Source organism: Pongo abelii, chromosome 9 (genome assembly GCF_028885655.2).
Source record: "Pongo abelii isolate AG06213 chromosome 9, NHGRI_mPonAbe1-v2.0_pri, whole genome shotgun sequence".
Classification (NCBI taxonomy): domain Eukaryota; kingdom Metazoa; phylum Chordata; class Mammalia; order Primates; family Hominidae; genus Pongo; species Pongo abelii.
Window position 1 is genome coordinate 103,757,881 of NC_071994.2, and position 21,187 is coordinate 103,779,067.

Consider the following 21,187-nt stretch of genomic DNA (forward strand, 5'->3'; position numbering starts at 1 on the left):
ACGTGAGCCACTATGCCCAGCTGTTTACAGTGAATTCTTAATGTTAAGAATATTTTGCCAGTTAGTTTACATTTCTTTCTTTCACTCTTTTTCAAGTGTCTGCTTTCTGTTAGGCACTAAGGGCAGAAAGAGATGAAGAATATATACCTATCTTTGAGAAGCTTAAAACCTAAGATGTTATTCAGTGTGGCATTAGAAAGTAGAGGAATGAGCGTACATTTCCTTTGTTTTTTTTTAAAGTTTATTTATTTGAGACAGAGTCTTGCTGTGTCTCCCAGGCTGGAGTGCAGTGGCATGATCTTGACTCACTGCAACCTCCGCCCCCCGGGTTCAAGCAATTCTCCTGCCTCAGCCTCCCAAGTAACTGGGATTACAGGTGCGTGCACTATTGTGCCCAGCTAATTTTTGTATTTTTAGTAGAGATGGGTTTTCCCCATGTTGGCCAGGCTGGTCTCGAACTTCTGATTTCAAGTGATCCGCCTGCCTCAGCCTCCCAAGGTGCTGGAATTACAGGTGTGAGCCACCGTGCCCGGCTCCTTTGTCTTTTAACATGGTGTTTTATAATGACCATTTTATATACATTTGCTGCTAGATTATTCCATGCTCAGCATAGCTAGCTCTCTCTCATAGAATCCAACACATGGAGTCTTGCTATTTTAAAATTTATATAGCAGGTAAAGGATTTGTTAAATGTTGTAAGGCTCATAGCCTTCCCAGTTCCTCTTCCTCTTCCTTCTCCTCCTCCTCCTCCTCCTCTTCTTCTTCTTCTTCTTCTTCTTGTTTTTTTGAGACAAGTCTCACTCTGTTACCCAGGCTGCAGTGTAATGGTATGATCACAGCTCACTGCAACCTTGAACTCGTTTGCTCAGTGATCTTCCCACCTTAGCCTCCTGCGTAGCTAAGACCACTGGCACAAGCCACTGTACCCAGCTGATTTTAAATCATTTTTTGTAAAGTTAAGGCCTTGCTATGTTGCCCAGGTTCAATTTCAACACCTGGCTCCAAGTGATCCTCCTGCCTCAGCCTCCCAAAGCGTTGAGATTACAGGCATGAGCCAATATGCCTAGCCCCTCCCAGTTTTAATGCCCATCATTCTTTGGGGATTAACTGTGATATGCCATGAAAGAGCATCCAGTTTGGGAAGCAGAAAACCTATTCCAGTTGGAGTCCAGCTCTTAGACTCCAGGCAAGTTATTACTTAACCTTTCAGAGCACTGGCCCTCATAGCTTTGTGTAAGATTTAAGTACGTAAGAACTTTGAAAAAGTAAGACATCTTGCCAACAGTATTGCTGTTGTTATTGAAAGCGTACATTAAAGCTGCTTTTAAGTAGTAAAACGTTGTCATCATCATTATTTCTGAAAGTGAATAACTTATGTTTTACAAGTGACTGTAAAAGCCACATTAGGGGCTTGTAAGAATGTGAAAAGAAAGAAGGAGGGGTAAAAGACATCCAGGGGCTTGGAGTATTTACCCAATTTGCAGAAATTGATGGTTTCAACAAAAGAGCTGTTGTTTACAAGGTAGGGTCTTGGATACTTGGTTAATATTCATAGACGGTAAAGTTTCCTACCGTTAATATACTACTTAAAATAAAGTGGGTAGGTTAGGTTTACAAATCACTGAGATAAAGGTTAAAGTATCACCAGAGAATCCCAACATAATGGGCAGTTAAAGGCAGAGAAAGGGGTCACGTTGAAAGGGGTCAGAAAGAGCTTTTTGGAAAAAATGAGGACTTGAGGACTTGAGAGAAATCTTGAAAAAAGGCCTTTTTTTTTTTTCACAATGGGGAATGAGAGAAAAGTATGTTCTAAGTAGGTAGAGTAACAATAAAAACATAGATACAAAAGAATAGCAGGCTTGTTTCAGACAATTACCGGTACCTTAGCTTGGTATGAGTCTTTATAGATATGGTTGAGTATGTACATGGAAGCTACCCTTTGGAAGATTCTAGACATATTGTTTTAGCCTTCCTGGTGCATTGCTACATCTTTCAAGTCCCTGTTCTTAGTGAGTCTTCTAACAACTCTACCCCTACACACTCAACCCAAACTGATGTGCCTTTTTATTTGCCACCTTTATTTAAGGTCTATGTGCAAAGCAGTGTGGCAATGTGGTGAAGTGGGGATTCTGGAGCTGGTGCCCTGGGATGAAATTTTGGTTCTGCTTTTCCTAGCTAGTGTGACCTTGGGGAAGTCACTTAACTTATCTGTGCCTCAGTTTCTTAATCTGTAAAATGGGTGTGCTGGCATCTAGTTCTTGCCGCTATTGTGAGGACTAATGGGTTAATTTATATTAAGTGCTTACAGAAGTATCAGGTGCTAGGTATTGTTGTTATTAATCTCTGTCAGAGAATTTATCGATTGCCCTCTGTTATGATTAATTACATTCCTCACACCCCTACTGGACTGTGCCCTTCAGGAGGGAAGGATACATTCTATTTTAACCTTTGTATTCTCATTGCTTTATTATGTCTGCCTTCTGCATGGCTGTGAAAAGATGATAATTCTGCAACACATATATCGAGACAGATTGCTCCTGTGAGTCTTCCTTAGATCCAATCCCAGAGAAGCTGGATTTTAGGAAGAACTACCTTAAACTAATGGACTGACTGGTTGTACTTGTTCTGACATAAATATATATAGCCCACTTCCATAACTAACATTGTAAAAGCAATTCCATTAACACTTCCAAAATAAAAGGGAGACCACAGTTCTTAAGTCTATGTGCAAGAAAAGTTTTAACTACATATTTATTTAATTATAGGTATTTTGTATTCCTCTAATGAATTGAAGTTTTAGTGTTTCATTAGCATCATCTAATCATGGAAGCCGGAGGTTAACTCATTCATATGAAAACATTGTTGACTAATTAAAGCCCAGTATAACTTCTTTTGAGTTATAATGTGAATGCATGTGAAGACACTCAATGCTTAACTTTCAAGTTAGGCAAATGGGAAGGATGTGGGGGGTGTGTGTGTGTGGTGTGGGGGGGCATGTGAAGTATCTTTACCTTGTGCAACTTGCTCACCAATAAGTGAATATTGGGTAGTAATAGGGAGAGACACCCCTGTCTAAACTAGATTCTTAGATGGCATGGGATCTTTCATTTTATATTTAAGAGAAAAAGTTGGCTCTTTAGTATGATATTTTAACACTCAACAACAAATTTTAAAATTTATTAGGTTTTAAAATCAAGGCCTTTCTATTATGTGGATGAACTTTATTTAAAAGGTTTTAGAAACAGCTCTTCTGTTTTTTGTGCTGGGTCGTGGTTTAGAAACTTTAGTTAGACAATTAGAAAAATATTGTTTCATGTGATTTTAAATTAATGGAAGATATTGGGCTTTCTAATTCAGAATCGCACAGTCAGTAGGAGATGGAGCCAAGAATAAAAGCATGAGCTGGATTACTCATTTTAGAGGTTGATCATTATTACTGCCAGAAAATATCATAACTTCTTTACCTTGATGGTTTTTTTGACCTCATCATTACTTCGACATTAGGAAAATGAGAATAAATAGGAAGAAGATCAAGAACCCGAACATACTTGAAGTTGAAAATGTGTCATATTTCAGACTTCCCCTTCATTCTTGGAATTATCATTTGAACTAGTTGAGAGCCATATTTTCTTGTATAATCCTGTCTCTCATTATGCTTCCAGAAGGACTGTGAAAGGATCATTCATGCATTCTTGATTCCATCAAGAGTTGAAATAGACACCCGTCTCTTACCCAGAAATGCTGAACAATAATACTGTCACAGCTTGATGGCTTTGCAGTGTAGCAAGAAAAGTTGAAACTGCTATCAACAGATTGTCCTGAGCACTTTCCAAGGTTATGTAAGGTCCAAGAGTTGCCATCTTTATAATTGAAACTGAAATTTTTCTTTTTCCTTTCTTAGATATTGAACATGGACATCGTCAACATGTTCTGAGTGCTTTCTATGTGTTTGATGCTGTTCTAAGTTCTTTATCTATATTAACTCATTTTCTCCTTACCATAACCCTGAGAAGTGGTTCCACTTAACAGACGGGATACTGAGGTACAGAGAGGCTATGAAACTTACCCACAGTCATGATACTTAATTATTGGTAGAGGCAGAATTCCAACCCAGTTAATCTGCCTTCAGCACTCATACTCAGTAACTTGACAGAGTGGCTTATAAGTGGGCCACTGTGTTCTTGTTTGGGGATGGGGATTACTGGCGTGCATTCACAGTGATCTCTGTGCAGGGACAAAACAGATTACCTTTTTCAGTCAAGGTACGAGGCCATGGGAAGTCAAGAACAGTCTGGGAAGAAATGGGAGGTTGTGTCATGAGTTCCCTAGGACAGAGCTTCCAAACAGGCTCGTCTAGGTTTGAGGGAAGTTCAGAAGAACTTTTGGTGGTGGTGAGGAGGAGAGAGAAAGAAGGATATCCATTGAAGGGTTCCCAAGCATCTTGATCTGCCCTTGTATCCCCAGTCTCAACTCTGCTGTAGGAATTACATTTAGGGCTTCAAATCCAGCAGAACATAAGGCCTTTATTTTGTACTACATATACAACTAAAGGGGTGTTAAATGGAATGGTTTTCCTAAGTCTCAGGGAGAGCACCCAGAATTAAAAACGAAACTGTCTAATGTATGTTTAAAAAGAAAAGCCTGTCTGAAATTTGAAGTCGGTGGTCTACAGAATTGTCCTTGGTGAGTGTGTTGGTAGGTCCTTGGCTGACAGTGGTACAAAATGTGACCTTCGTGTTTGGAGACCTATTCAATCTTGAGTGCCCACGTTGATAGGTACTTGGACTTGGGGTTTCATGAATGTCGGGGCTGCCACAGTAAGTCCTGGGGTTATGTCTAGGCATAGGACCACAATTATTCTGTTAAATAAAAAATATTTTGACATTTGTAAAAAAGGTAAGGAAGACTTTGTTCAGGACTATCACAACAGGTGTAAAGACTATGTCAGTAGATGAGAGAGATCTGAGTCAACTCTAACTACAACAAGAAACAAGTGGGAATTTATAGCCAAGGAGCAGGATGTGGGGCATTGAGTGGATGTAAAATGACTAAGAAGAGACTTCGACGGTGGTAGGATTCTTGCTGAAGAAAGGTGGGGGATGAGGAGTTTGAACAGATATTGAGGGTAGGGGATTCTTTCTAGACTGACTTAGTAGAATCCTTGCTAAAACTAGGCTCTGCAGGCCCAGCAAGGGTCAGGGACAAGGTGGAGGCCTAGTCAAGAAGAAGGCTTAAAGGAGCCTGACTAAAATTTAGCCAAGGAGGGCGAATTTATCAGTTCCTATTGCTTGATTAAATGTAAGGACTCAGATATTAGACTTGAACCCATGCAAGAGACACTGTTAAATGAAGTGTAGAGTGAATTCCAGAAAATTCTATTTTCTTATTGATGTAGACGTCTGTGGCTGGGTTGACATAAACGATAAGAGTAGCTCTGAGACATGGGATCTTTAAAATTTTCCTGATGCTGCACTGTGAAGTTGATTTATTTTTATTTATTAGACTTAAATAGGGTTTATTAAGTGCCAGGCACAGTTCTAAACCCTTTCAAATATTAACTCATGTAATCCTCAAAACAATTCTATAAGGTGGTTATGCCATCTTCCCATTTTATATATAATTATGCATTGCTTAACAACAAGAACACATTTTGAGAAAAACATCCTTAGGCTGTTTTGTCATTGTACAAACATAATAGAGTATACTTACACAAGCCTAGATGCTATAGCCTACTACACACCTTGTCTGTATGGTGAAGTAGGCTATCCCACCTAGGCTACACACCTTTACAGCATGTTACTGTACTGAATACTGTAGGCAGTTGTAACACAGTGGCAAGTATGTATATCTAAACATATCCACACATAGAAGAGGTACAGTAAAAATACAGTATAAAAGATTACAAAAAGATGCACCTGTGTAGGGTAGCTACAGTATAGTCTAATGTAGCTACTGTGGTGTATATTTTTATGTGGTGCTTGACTGTGTGAGGAAACAAAGGCCCAGAGGAGTTAAATAATTTGTCCAAGGTCACATAGCAAGTAAGTGGTGGGGCTTGGATTTCCACCCAGGCAGCCTGGCTCCAGAGTCTGCATTCTTAATCACTCGGTTAGGTTGCATCCTGGGCTGTTGACTCCCGGGGATTTACTTCTTATTATTCTGGGCTTTTCTTTTTCAGCCCATAAATAAAGAATTCTTTTTCTGGGTTTAGGCAGACTCTGGGCCTTGTTCAGACTGAAGTCAGGATTGGAGAGTATGTTTAACTTGAGTCTCAAAGTTATTTGTAAATAGCCTTTGAGGTCATCTTTTGCCTTCTTGAACAAAATCAGTAGTTTACTGGTAAAAACACATTTTCTACTTTTTCCACAGTTTGTGCAGAATATTATTGGTGACTCTAATCAACCGTTGGCTTTTTTCTCTTCACCAGCAAGCTCAGTAGCATTCCTCCTTTTTTTTTTTTTTTTTTTTTTTTATGAAAAAATGCTCCAGTAGCTGAACAATGAGAACATATGGCCACAGGGAGGGGAACAACATACACTGGGGCCTGTTTGGCCAGGGGGAGGTGTAGGGGGATGGAGAGCATCAGGAAAAATAGCTTAATGCATGCTGGGCTTAATACCTAGGTGATGGGTTGGTAGGTACAGCAAACCACTATAACACACGTTTACCTATGTAACAAACCTGCACATCCTGGCTGTGTATCCTGGAACTTGAAATAAAAGAAAATAAAAATGCTCCATTTATGGTGAGTGAGTGGTAGTTCCTTGATAAAGGCTTTGGTAAACTGGCTTCCAGATAATACACATCTGCCACCAAATCTCTCTTAAAGCAGTAAATCTCTACTGTGTAGAGCAGACCAGATCCATTTTCAGTATTTATAGTGTCTTTAAATTTTGGTTAAATTAGTCAAACTGGTATTTTTTATATATATATATATATATATATATATAAATTATTATTATACTTTAAGTTTTAGGGTACATGTGCACAATGTGCAGGTAAGTTACATATGTATACATGTGCCATGCTGGTGCGCTGCACTCACTAACTCGTCATCTAGCATTAGGTATATCTCCCAATGCTATCCCTCCCCCTCCACCCACCCCACAATAGTCCCCAGAGTGTGATGTTCCCCTTCCTGTGTCCATGTGTTCTCATTGTTCAATTCCCACCTATGAGTGAGAACATGCAGTGTTTGGTTTTTTGTTCTTGCAATAGTTTACTGAGAATGATGATTTCCAATTTCATCCATGTCCCTACAAAGGACATGAACTCATCATTTTTTATGGCTGCATAGTATTCCATGGTGTATATGTGCCACATTTTCTTAATCCAGTCTATCATTGTTGGACATTTGGGTTGTTGGTTCTAAGTCTTTGCTATTGTGAATAGTGCTGCAATAAACATACGTGTGCATGTGTCTTTATAGCAGCATGATTTATAGTCCTTTGGGTATATACCTGGTAATGGGATGGCTGGGTCAAATGATATTTCTAGTTCTAGATCCCTGAGGAATCGCCACACTGACTTCCACAATGGTTGGACTAGTTTACAGTCCCACCAACAGTGTAAAAGTGTTCCTATTTCTCCACATCCTCTCCAGCACCTGTCGTTTCCTGACTTTTTAATGATTGCCATTCTAACTGGTGTGAGATGGTATCTCAGTGTGGTTTTGATTTGCATTTCTCTGATGGCCAGTGATGGTGAGCATTTTTTCATGTGTTTTTTGGCTGCATAAATGTTAAAGGATTCTTCTGGTTAAATTAGTCAAACTGGTATTAAAGGATTCTGGTTAATATAATACAAAATCAAAGTTATATAATGTTACATTTGGAAACTCATCCGGATTCAATGGAACCTCACCTTATGGACTGTTTGCTTAACTTTTAATTGCAGATCTGTCTATGGCAGTGCAGAAATTTTCCCAGTCATTGCAAGATTTCCAGTTTGAATGTATTGGTGATGCTGAAACAGATGATGAAATTAGTATTGGTAAGTACTACTGTTTTAGAAAGTTCTATTTCTAATATTTATTTTACTGAAATCAAATAGACACACACCTAAATAATAAACATCTAAAGTATTTTCTGACTTTGACGATACTATAAGGGTGATTTTGGGTTTCTATGGAAGAAATTTTTTTTTTTTTTGGAGACAGAGTCTTGCTCTGTCACCCAGGCTGGAGTGCAGTGGCATAATCTTGACTCACTGCAACCTCTGCCTCCCGGGTTCAAGTGGTTCTCCTGCCTCAACCTCCTGAGTAGCTAGGATTACAGGCACCTGCCACCATGCCCAGCTAATTTTTGTATTTTTGGTAGAGACAGGATTTCACCATTTTGGTCAGCCTAGTCTCGAACTCCTGACCTCAGGTGATCCACCTGCCTCGACCTCCCAAAGTGTTGGGATTACTGGTGTGAGCCACCATGCCTGGCCTAAAGAAAATATTATAAATTGTTTTTAAATCGAAGCTCTGTGTTTGTTTGTTTGTTTTTTCCATAAGGAAATGACTTAATCATTCTATAACTCAGGTCAGCCCTGCTTTGAATTATTCGTTCAAACAAATATATATTAGGTGTCTACTATTAAATATACCAGGCACTGGTTTAAAAAATTGTCTTCCTTTTTTTTTCTTAATATTGGTTTCTTTTTTAATGAGAATATTTGTTTTTAAAGAAAACAAATCAGCCATGATTCCCTAAACCAGCTTTCTTGCAGATGCAGAACATTACTGGGGATCAGGAGACTTGAACCCTTGACATTGCCTCAGTAATTTGGCAATCGTCCCTGGGGAAAGCATGATCCTTTCTGAATCAGAAGGATTCATCTCCCAGAAAATGAAGAGGTCGTGTTATATGAACTCTGAAGTTTTATCTATATCTGACTTTTTATTGTTTGAAGGTCGGATTCTTATAACTCACTCCACCCCCACCTTTTGAAGACCCCTACATTTTCCAGCTTATAGATGTGTGGTCCCTTTGTAGGCTGGATTAGAGATATGTCATGTAATGAAAAGAGTATATAAAATGTGTATGTATATTTTAGAGGATATTACTAAGTGTACCCTACTTCTGGGTATAAAAATACAATATTATAAACACTTAGAACAGTGATCAGTGATTCCCAAACTTCAATGTCGATAGGAAACACCTGGAATTTTTTATTTTTTTATTTTTTCTTTTGAGACAGAGTCTTGCTCTGTCACCCAGGCTGGAGTGCAGTGGCACGATCTCGGCTTACTACAGCCTCCGCTTCCCATGTTCAAGCAATTCTGCCTCAGCCTCCCAAGTAGCTGGGACTACAGGCACCTGCCACCATGCCCGGCTAATTTTTTTTTTGTATTTTTAGTAGAGATGGGGTTTCACTATGTTGGCCAGGTGGTCTTGAACTCCTGACCTCGTGATCCACCGGCCTTGGCCTCCCAAAGTGCTAGGATTACAGACGTGAGCCACCGGGCCCGGCTGGAAATCTTATTAATTGCAGGTCTTGGGTTGTGTGTAAGATTCATATTTCTAATAGATTTGAAGGTGATGTCCACGCTGCTAGTCCATGGACTATGCTCTGAGAAGCAGGGATTTGTAATCCCCTTCATACCTCTCCACAATCACATTCCTCTTCTTCCTCTGCCCTTTCTTTTTCTTCTATAGTTCTACCAGTTATGTCTGTATTTCTAGACAGTACATTTTATTAGCTTTGACTACCTAAGTAGCAAGTCTTAGCACAGACCTCGCTGTGAAACAAAAGGGCAATGTTACCCCCACAAAAAGAAGGCTCTCAGGAGAAGTTAAGCTGAATGAGTTTTGGATTCATTGTGTGGCTTTAGCTTGCCTGCATTCACAAGAGCTCCTTTTGGAGAAATCGCTGGGCAGGGTACAGAGTCCTTAGACAAGCTGTCTCTGCATGTGGAATTTATATGATGCATACATCATTGTGATAATATTCGCAGTCTTTCTGAGCAGATATATGCCAAATGGTCACTCTCTTTGCTTGCTTTTTTAGGAGTGTTAGTTAATTTGAGGGGAGGGTGGAGTGGCTGGTCTCCTTTAATTTAAGCTATAATTTAAGCTATAAATGCCATGAAGGCAGAAGCCAGATTTTTTTCTTTTTTAACCCTTTTAGCCTTAGCACTTGACCCAGATCCTAACGGTAGACCCTCAGATAAATTGTTGAATAAATGACACAATTTTCCTTATAAACTTTACTTTTTTTCACTTATATACATATTTTTGTAATACAATGATAATATATAATTTGGTATTTTATTCTTTGGAAAGAGGATTATAGCAAATACTCCTGGGTTTCCACAGATGATACAATGTTAATGGCTTCATGAGTTTATTTCATCAGGTTCATATACATGAATTTATGAAATAATCCCTATAGTATGTTCAGGTTACTTCTGGTTGACCCTTTACCTGTTATTAAGAGTACAGAAAACCTCTTTCTGTATGTTTCCATTTCCATTAAGCTTCTTACTTAAAAGACATCTTGTAGTCACACATGCATGTAGTAACTGCAGACGTAGGGTTTTTAATCACTATGTTACGCAGCCTTGTAGGCAGATGTTAGGTAATTTCCCCAAGTTGTAGTGAACTTGATATCTCAACAGTGGTCTGTTTGACTCTTTCCACTTTGGCTAATTGAACATTGTTGTGCAGCTGTTGCAGATTAGATTCGAGAGGTGTGAAGAGATCAGTAGGTGAAGGCTTACAAGCAATGAATATTACATTAAATCTAATACTATATGGGCTTTGAGAAGTTAAATCTCAGGTTGGAGATCAGGAGATGAAGAATCTACACAAATAGAAGTGATGTTGCTTGCTAATTTTAAATCAGGAGACTTATTTAACCCCTTTGCACTCGGAATCTGATTTAAATTGCAATGCTATTAGGAAAACTTAGAGCAAAATGACTTACAAGTATAAAATATTTCTGGAACAACTCCTGTAAAAATATGGATATGTTTCCATATCCTGTTCAACACTTTTTACCCTTTACCTGAGCTCCCACATATACTCTAAACAGTTAAAAATAAATTATGTAGATAATAAAGAAGTAGTAGGAGGAGGCTCTGAAGAATCATTGCTGACCTGGAAGATTATGAGATTATCCCAAGCTGTTCTACAAAGGACAATAAACTGGAAAATGTATCCCTGGGACTAATGTGTGTATCTGGAGTGGGTGGAGCATAAGGATCACGCTTATCCACCTTCGTTGGCTTCAGTTCTACGTGGGACGGTACAGCGTTTTCGCTGTCTTTACCTTGTTGAAGCCTGATTTCCAACGACTTCGTTATCGCTGTGATTTAATGAAAGAGGAATGAGGTAGGGAGGGCTGTGACTCTGAGCAGCGAGCAATAGCCCCACAACACTCTCAGCTGGAGTAGGCTTGAGACCTACTGATGACATAGCCACAAAATACTGTGACTTACAAAGAAGCTCATCTTCTGTATGTGGGTCATGTCAGCGCAAAAGGACTTGAAAAGTAAGACATCGACAGGCTTTCTGTGTGTAAGGTGTGGTGGTGGGAATGGGTAGGAAGGGAAGAGGAAGATGGATAAAGATGTCTGCTTTCATTGTGCTTACAGTGGAAGAGGATGAAAAAAGGTTTTCGGCAAAGTAAGGAAGAGAAGGTGGTGTTACTCTATCAGTATAATTGCCTAATTATGAAAGTTGTTCTGGGAGCGTGTTTGATGTGTAGGCCTGTGTCTGGCCTGTACATCTGCCCCAATGCTTCACGGGTTCCCTCTGCCTCCACCCTTTTGGCCTGTGCTTGCTGGGTTTTTTGTTTTGTTTTGTTTCGTGCCAGTGACACACTGCTGGCTTGGAAGGAGGCAAAATGGGATTCGTTGTTCAAGACCCAGTGGGGAATTCCTGTAGCTCAGAGAGCAGGTCAGGACTGAAGTCCCAAGCAGGGCAGTGTCCTGCACTTTTTTTTTTTAGCACCTCCCTTTTCATTGAAGAGCATCAAGAGACCATTGCCCTCCCTTCGCTAAGGATAAATGAGCTGCAGGTGAGCTTTGGCCTGTTCCCTTTCATCTGCTCACTGCAGTGCTGGGTGAGTGGAAAGTGGCCTATTGAGTCCATCCACTGAACTTCCCACAGCTGCACTAGCTGCCCACTTTTTATTTGGCTTTGGTTTTTTGAATTGAGTAAGGAAGACATTGAGTTAGGCATACAGTGCTAGACACGTGGGGCTCCGAAATCGGTGATGGAGGGGAGGAGAGTGACTATAAATCAGTAAAAGATAGATTCAAGCCTCCTCTCATATATATTTATAGGGGCAGACCAAATACAAAAGGTACTATCATTTACCTATAATTACACAAGTAATATGTATGTAAATACAAAAACAATACCCATTGCATCAGTCCTGGAGCACACTCTTGCATGGGAATTGATAATCTTCCAACATGAGTTATTTGCCCAACCTTAAAACCTTACTGATAGGAAATAAAAGGTTATTTGTGCAGAAACTAAAATCATATTCTTTTGAAAACACTGTTTATGGTGGGTTAGTTCAAATGGCTGGGTGTCCAAAGATACTACTATGAATCTGCCTATGAGACGGGTTGTTTAGCTGCATTGATTTAGCACATTAGTGTATAGGATAATAAAAGACTTTAAGTCTTAGCACATCACTTGAGAATTTTTATCCACACCAAAGCTGAAGTATGCAAGTTACTCTATTTTGTTTTTGTATTAAGTACTTATAATTTGAAATCATTTTAAATCAAAGATTAAAAATGAGAAGACCTCTAGGTTTTAAAAAAATTTAGATATTGTGGCCAGGTATGGTGGCTCACGCTTGTAATCCCAGAACTTTGGGAGGCCGAGGTGGGCAGATCCCCTGAGGTTGGGAGTTCGAGACCAGCCTGACCAACATGGTGAAACCCCATCTCTACTAAAAATACAAAATTAGCCAGGAGTGGTGGTGAATGCCTGTAATCCCAGCTACTTGGGAATCTGAGGCAGGAGAATAGCTTGAACCTGGGAGGGGGTCGTTGCGGTGAGCTGAGATCGCGCCATTGCACTCCAGCCTGGGCAACAAGAGCAAAACTCTATTTCAAAAAAAAAAAAAAGTTAGATATTGTTAGTCAAACTGAACTAGTGGCAATAAAAATGTTAGTCATTAATATGAGGGAAAGTTTATTCATTCTATGTAATCTTGGAAACCATTGGAAAGTCAGTTGCAATTGTGCGTAAACAGCTTGGTTGGTGATGTTGTGTGATGACCTAGACTCTCAGGAAAGTCTTGAACAGTATGAGATTTGGACTCAAGAGATTAAACATTTACCAAGAAGGAGAGTCACTTTGCTAATAAATATTTTTGGTGGAGACTTCATTCCTTTAGACACACCTAAACAGAAAATTCCTGTGGTAGTGACAGGCAATACACTACCATTTGTCAACCAAGGTAATAGCTCCAAATTAGGAGTGGAGAAATGAGTCAGTCAGTTAGGTAGTTTGGATCGAACTATATTTTTTAACAATCCCCCAACTATTTCTGACATAACTAGTGTATTGCTGGTCCCTTGTTTACTCCATTTTGAATACAGATATGTAGACATAGCAACAAGGATAGTGCCTAATAGTTAGCATCGGCTGGGCACGGTGGCTCACTCCTGTAATCCCAGCACTAGCACTTTAGGAGGCCTAGCCAGGCAGATCACCTCAGGTCAGGAGTTCAAGACCAGCCTGGTCAACATGGTGAAACCCCATCTCTTCTAAAAATACAAAAATGAGCTGGGCATGATGGCACACGCCTGTAATCCGAGCTACTCGGGAAGCTGAGGCAGGAGAACCACTTGAACCCGGGAGGTGGAGGTTGCAGTGAGCTCAGATTGCACCACTGCACTCCAGCCTGGGCAACAAAGTGAACTCTGTCTCAAAAAAAAAAAAAAAAAAAAAACAACGAAGAGCGTGTCGCATTTTTGAAAAGAAGCTGTTGTATGGAAATGTTTGTACAAATCGTACGTGTACTGATTGATGGATGAGAGCTCGAACCTGAACCGAGTTTTGTGTACAGCATTGGCTGAGGTGCCCTGACATTTTTACTTCTTGTTCTGTGTTTAGGAGAATGTGTTGAAAGGTGAAGGTATAGCAGGTTAAAATAGTGACAGTTCAAGTCACAGGAGCTTTACTATGTCTTCCTGTGCTGGCAGTGCTTTGCCGAGGTGCAAATATTTATTGTTTGATTACCTCTTTGAGGCTGGGTGTGTGCATCAGTGGGTTACTGTGGTGAGGTGACTCACCTTGAGCTGTAGATGGAAGCCTGAGAGTGATCTTGGATACCTGATCTGAGGGTGTCAAGAAGAATTTTTTCAAGGGAGTGGTTGGAAAATCTCATTCAGTTTCTTTGTTGGAAGAGTGACTGTGTAAAAAGGCATAACATTTTCACTTACTTTGAAGATGCGTCTGTTAGGTCAAATGGAAAGGTAATATTTGATTCTGTTTCCCAATTGAGAAATAAGAATATAGTCTAGGGTGGGAAGTATGGGAAACAATTTACTTTGTGTATTTGGAAAGGATTCCTCTACAGTGTAGAAACACTTTGAGAGATAATAGCCTTTGTTTCAGGTTAAAAATCGTAACTGCCATAATAAATGCAGAAAATGCATTCAAAAGATCATTAATAATTTTTGTTAAAAAATGACCTATTTTCTTTTTTGACTTAAACAAATTCAATGATTAAATTATTGAAAATGCTTCTGTGAAAATTTTCTTCAGAAGTTGGTCGTGAGCTACAAATATGCATTTTTACAGTTTACTCTTAATATTTGTCTAGTGATATTGTGATACAAAAGGTAGAACTGGGTGGGGTGTGATAGCTCACACCTATAATCCTAGTGCTTGCAGAGGCCATGGCGGGAGGAATGCTTGAGACCAGGAGTCCCAGACCATCCTGGATGAGGCCCCAGTTCTATAAAAAGTAAAAATTTAGCCAGGCATGGTGGCATGCACCTATAGACCTAGCTACTCAGGAGGCTGAGGCTGCAGGATCCCTTGAGCCCAGAAGTTGAGGTTACATTAAACTATGATCACACCACTGTACTGCAGCCTGGGTAACATGATGAGACCCTGTCTCTTAAGAAAAAAAAAAGAAAAGGTGAAGTTGTTTGTAGCCATGAGATTCTTCTTGGGCATTTTTAGGAAAAATTTGTAAACCAAAGGCAATGCCATTATCAACCACAGCTGAACTCTTCAAGAGACCTGTGATATTTTATTAAATTCAAAGAAGTAAACTACCTTCTTATTTGCTGAATCAAAAAAAAAAATATCCATCAGTCTTTACAGACCCTCATTACAACCACTTAAATGTGGTTATATAAATCAGGAAGTCGTGTATTAAAGTGGAACATTTCTAAATGCCTAAATTGTTTATATAAATAACATTTTCTTTTTAACTCTGCAGAGGAAGCATATTTTACTTTTTAATAGCTCTCAGTTGGACAATTGTATTATTGTTTTCCTTTTTTTTTTTTTTAAACCACCCTCATTTTTGTACCCACACAGAAACCACCCACAATTAATGATGGAAGCAGCTGGGAAAGTTGCACATTTCAGGTGGTTTTCCTCTCTTAAAGAAAACATGCTGCTTGAGAGAGATGCTTTTATCATATTAGCTGTGTATTTTGAAGCATTTTATTTGACTTAATTTGAAATTCAAAAGATTAGGTGTTTCATGTTTCAGGCTTTGAGTAAAAAACAACCTGAAAACTTGTCATGTCACAAGCCTGGAAAGAAATTTATCTTTTAACTTATTGATAGACATTAATCCCCTAAAACTTCATGTCTTTTTTTGTGACTTTGTTCTGCCCAACAAAAAATAGCCCAGTCTTTTGTACAGAGGGCTCACTTGCTTATCACCTGTAGCAAATTATATGCTCTTTGAGGTCCGAAAGTTTTACTCATATTCCTATTCTTTTGTAGTACTTTAGAGCTTTATTTGTAGCAAAGATTTAATATTTGTTGAGTGAACAACCCCACCTGTAAAAGCTATTAAACTTTTACAGAAATGAATCACTTTAGGGTAAATAGAATTTTAGGGCCTTACATTAAAAATGATATATGCACTGGCTGGGTGCGGTGGCTAACGCCTGTCATCCCAGCACTTTGGGAGGCTGAGGTGGGTGGATCACCTGAGGTCAGGAGTTTGAGACCAACCTAACCAACATGGAGAAACCCCATCTCTACTAAAAATGCAAAATTAGCTGGGCTTGTGGCACATGCCTGTAATCCCAGCTACTCGGGAGGCTGAGGGAGAAGAATTGCTTGAACCTGGGAGGCAGAGGTTGCGGTGAGCTGAGATTGCACCGTTGCACTCTAGCCTGGGCAACAAGAGCGAAACTGCGTCTCAAAAAAAAAAAAAAAATACATATATATATATGTATATATATATGTACTTACTTGAATATATCTACTATGGTTCTTTTCAGTATGCTAATCCAAATTTTCAGAGGGTAATAGGTCATAAATTTACACACATGCACACACATATATAATTTTTACATGTACTTTAGAATCATTTAGAACAAGTTTTTGGCTGGGTACGGTGGCTCACATCTGTAATCCCAGCACTTTGGGAGGCCGAGGCAGGTGTATTACCTGAAGTCAGGAGTTCAAGACCTGCCTGGCCAACATGGTGAAACCCTGTCTCTACTAAAAATAGAAAATTTAGCCCGGCATGGTGGCACGTGCCTGTAGTCTCAGCTACTTGGGAGGTTGAGGCGGGAGAATTGCTTGAACCTGGGAGTCAGAGGTTGCAGTGATCCAAGATCGCGCCACTGCACTCTAGCCTGGGGGACAGAGTGAGACTCCATCTCAAAAATTAAAAAAAACCCCAAAAAAACAAGTTTTAAAAATATTTATAAATATTAAAATAAATTTTAAACCAGAGTTAAAAATTTATTCTCATTTTGCATTTATTCAATATTTATTGACTACCTGTAATGTGACAAGAACTGTGCTTGTGAAAAAGGTGGTCCAAATTTTGCCCTCATGGAGTGTACAAACTAAAGGATAAGGTGGTAACAATACCCCTCTTTTAAAATAACATAACTTTAAAAAAGGCTTATTTCAGGGAGGTGGATAGAGAGTCAAGGAGGACTTTTATCTATGGTTAGTAAAAAATAATCTCAACAAAATAATTAGTGTAATAAATGCTATGACCCATGCTAATTTGGGGTGCAGAAATATATACTTGATCCTAATTATTTGCAAGTTTTATATTTGTGAATTAACATATTCTAAAATGTATTGGTAACCCCAAAGGCAATATTGCTGGCGCATTTGTGGATATGGGCAGAACAGTGATGAAGTTGGTCCACCTGACCCACCCAGGATCCACTCTATGAAGCATGGTGGAGTGTTATTGAAGACTAGTAATACGATAGGTTTTTTGCTCTTCTATAAGAGCAACATTGTTAAAGTCAAAGGCCGATGGGGATTAGAGTCAGAAACCGGCTTTGTAGCTTTCTCTTGCCTCTCTTTTAAACTTGTCTGTGCCTGCATTTCCTGGTTGTACAACTCATTTATTCAGTAAATACTCAAGTATCAACCAGATCTAAGCCACAATGGGTGGCATAGGTGGTTTAAATTTTTTTTGGAGGACACCAACATTAAACAACCAATGACGTGAAGTCACAATTGTTTTGAATGGTGTGAAAACAAAGCTAATTATGCTAATAGAACACAGTCAAGATAGACTAGGCATTGTTGGGTGCCTATTGGTTAACATCAGACCCTAGAAAAATAAGTGATGGCCCTTGTGGGTGTTATGTGCACAGCTTGCACTTTTGTTAATTGGAAAGAGTTCAGTAGTAATAGATCATTTCTCAAAGTTCAGCCCACTGGCCCTGTTTTTTTGGTATTTTCCTAGTTTTCTTTGTGGAGTTTCTCTACCTTATGTTGAATATACTGTAATATAAATTGTTCATCAGCTTTAAAATAGTCTTTGAGGATGGTATTGTACCATAGGTGTTTTCTTGGTGTGGAGTAGTTTACCTCTTTCTCTCTGGGAGCTGCATTTCTATAGTTCTAGGATCTTTCTCTTACTTTCTTTATGTACATGTAAGGGTGGGGAGGGACAACATGAGCGGTTTTTTTGTTTGTTTGTTTTTTGTTTTTTTTTCTGAATGATCAGAAAATGCTACTTCTGACTTAGAAATGTTGGCTTGGTTTCCTAAATCACAAATTTAGTATAGTGGAGTAGAAAGAGACTTTGGTGAGCATGGGAGATAATGCTGATGTTTTCCTTCAGAACTAGAGGTGAAATGATTTTCTGAAGTCACATGGATACTAGAACCTTGATAACTGGCTCTTAGATTGTCAACTTTGACTTTGAGGTTACTTGTTCATTCACTCAGTAAATACTTACCAAGCACCGAGAATTTGTCAGGTACCATGTTGGGTGCTGAAGATACATCATTGTGCAAAACAGAAATAAATCCTCACCCCAAAGGGTTTTGTATTCTTGTCAGAGGAGTTAGATGATAAAACATGTAACTTCACTATATATTAAACTACAAGAAGTGCTACAGAGATACAAAGAGTCATGATTATTCAGATTTTTTTCTGTAATAGTTTTAATATACAGATATCTATAATTTTAAGATGTTGGTGTTACAACAAACTGCCTGTGAAGTGAAGCTTGGTTTATTCTCCATTAATCAAATTTATATGATCCCACAGATATTGACCTAATTCTGGATTTGAAACCATTTGGTGCAAAAGGAGTAACTGACCTCGGAGGCACGCTGGCTGCACCAGCACTAGATTTTATTTTATTTTATTTTTTAATGCATTTAGAGCATTGGAGAATTTTCGCAGTTCTCTATTTGTCCTCCTGCCCTGGATAATTGGACTTCTTTTCCTGCTTAGGCATACTTAGTCTGATTGTACACTTGAGTTTTCATTACCTTGATATATGTGATATTGAAGAAAACCAGGATGTGATATCCTCTTAGCTGGAGTGTAAGGATTGAGAACCAGAGAATATTGTAGAAGACTTGCTATGTAGTCTAGAGTTTAATTTGCAGGTTCTCAAAAAACACTCAAGGCCTTTGACTGCAGTTGCACTTTAGGAGGTTTCTTCTAGCATACCATATATGTGATTCATTATAACATGGAAGTGTTTGCTAGTTCACAGTGAGTCAGAGATTACATGCATCACAAAATCCTTTATGCATCAAGAGAACACTTTTTAAAATGTGAATGAAATAATAAAAATATAATTTCAATTTTGACATAAAATGTTTGGACCAGAAAGGCAATAGCCTTGGAAATTGTATCTGTTAGAAGTGAGTTAAGAGGCAGAATATAGACAATCAGAAGTTAATGGAACTAATTGGCAAAAAAGTAAGGACAAACATATGAGCAAGGAAGAAGACATTTGGGGATGAAAAGGAAGCAGAGTACAGAGGGAGAAATTTGAAAACAAGAATAGAGTTGAATCACAGACCTAAGAAGTAAAAGAAACGTTTGCCTTGGATAGTTATCTAGGAATAGGAGGCTTAAAAAAAAGAGGTGAATTTGGAGTAATTTCTTTGTCAAGGATAGAATTCAGGATAGTTGGTGAGTCGTGATTCAGGGGGCAGTGGAGAGAAGAGCTTTGGTGTCATGCTTGATTTGTGGGACTCGGAGATAACATCTCAGTGCTGAGAGTACTATTTCTGCCATTGAAATACACATGAACTTCAAGTAAGGAAGTAAAGATGATCCTTAAAGATCTTATTGAAATATACACTTTCCTACTTAAATACAGTTTAAATCTTTAATTCCTCACACAAATCATGCATTTTATTTCCCAAAATCAGGAGTTGCCAGACTGCCTAGCATCACAATCAACTGTGGGGAGCCTTAGAAATTTGATTTCTGGGCTCTACCCCAGGCCTGAACTAAGGCAAACTCCCCTGGCTGATGGCCGTAGGATCCTTTAATTTTATGGAGATCCTTGGTGTCTCATGCAGCCTGTGGAAAATCACTGCTTTAAACACTAGTCTTGGCTGGTCATGGTGGCTCACGCCTGTAATCCCAGCCCTTTGGGAGGCTGAGGCGGGTGGATTGCTTGAGCCCAGGAGTTCGAGAGCAGCCTGGGGAATATGGGGAAACTCCATCTCTACTAAAAATACAAAAATTATTTGGGCATGTTGGTGTGCACCTGTAGTCCCAGGTACTTGAGAGGCTGAGGTGGGAGGATCACCTTAGCCCAGAAGGTGGAGGTTGCAGTGAGCTGAGATCACGCCACTGCACTCCAGCCTGGGCAACAGAGTGAGACTCTGTCTCAAAACAAAACAAAACAAAAAATCAACAGTAGACTTGTGGTATATGCAGAAGACGGCACGGTGGGAGGGTGGTACTGTTTTAGTCTATTCCTGCAGTGTGCCTTTTGAATGGCCAGATCCCTGATTCCCTGTGTCATGCCAGTGCAGCCACCAAAGCTGTAAGTGCCACTTGTTTGTAGGGAAACCTAGTCATTTCTTGCCACTTTGTCCTTCGCAGCCTGAGAATAAGTTTTGTTTTAAGTGTATGTCTTTAGAATAAGAGATGATTTTCATGAGCCAGTGCAGATGCTGTGCAAATTTCCCAGGGATGAAAAAGAAAACAGCTTTCAAATTAAAATGATACACAAGGTGTGACTTACTTAGTTCATGCTGATGTGGACTTTGGATTCCCTAAACTTCTCTACCAATAATGAGTGTCTTCTGAGTGCAAAGAACCTCCTGGTTCATGCAAACATGAATCAAATCGTCTTGTATTCTTGTTATACTTACAAAATAGAAGGGGGGGTCAAAAAATAACTTATGATCTAATCAGTATAATGCTAAAGAGAATGCGCCCAGTGCTTTAGGTACAGTAAGGACAAACTGCTGTGAGAGTATCAGAGCCAGAGAAGGGATTTCCAGCTGGGGACATCTGAAGATGCCTAAATAGAGGAGGTTATTTGAACTGGGTCCTAATGGTTAGGTATGATGCAGACAGAAAATATAGGTAAAAGAAAAACACAGAAATGGGAAAATAACAGGAATGTGTAGTAGTTTCGAAGTGCAAAGCTTGAGATTAGAAATAGTAGCGTCTTGGACTAAGTTACATAGGCACGTACCTTATGGCCACACCATGGGGGCCTCAAATTATTTGCAGTTTGGAGTTTGGACCCTTTTAAAAAATCCATTTAAGGATTTTGAGTTGGA

General features: G+C 39.2%; 1 protein-coding gene across 3 annotated transcripts in view; it reads left to right on the plus strand.

Annotated features, from left to right (window-relative positions):
• ARHGAP42 (Rho GTPase activating protein 42) overlaps positions 1 to 21,187 on the plus strand; it is a 313,798-nt gene that overhangs the window by 80,588 nt on the left and 212,023 nt on the right. For all 3 annotated transcript variants that reach the window (XM_002822385.5, XM_009246979.4, XM_054524968.2), the window contains exon 2: positions 7,897 to 7,992. In XM_002822385.5, coding sequence (XP_002822431.1) covers positions 7,897 to 7,992 — 96 coding nt within the window. The remainder of the gene's footprint in view (positions 1 to 7,896; positions 7,993 to 21,187) is intronic.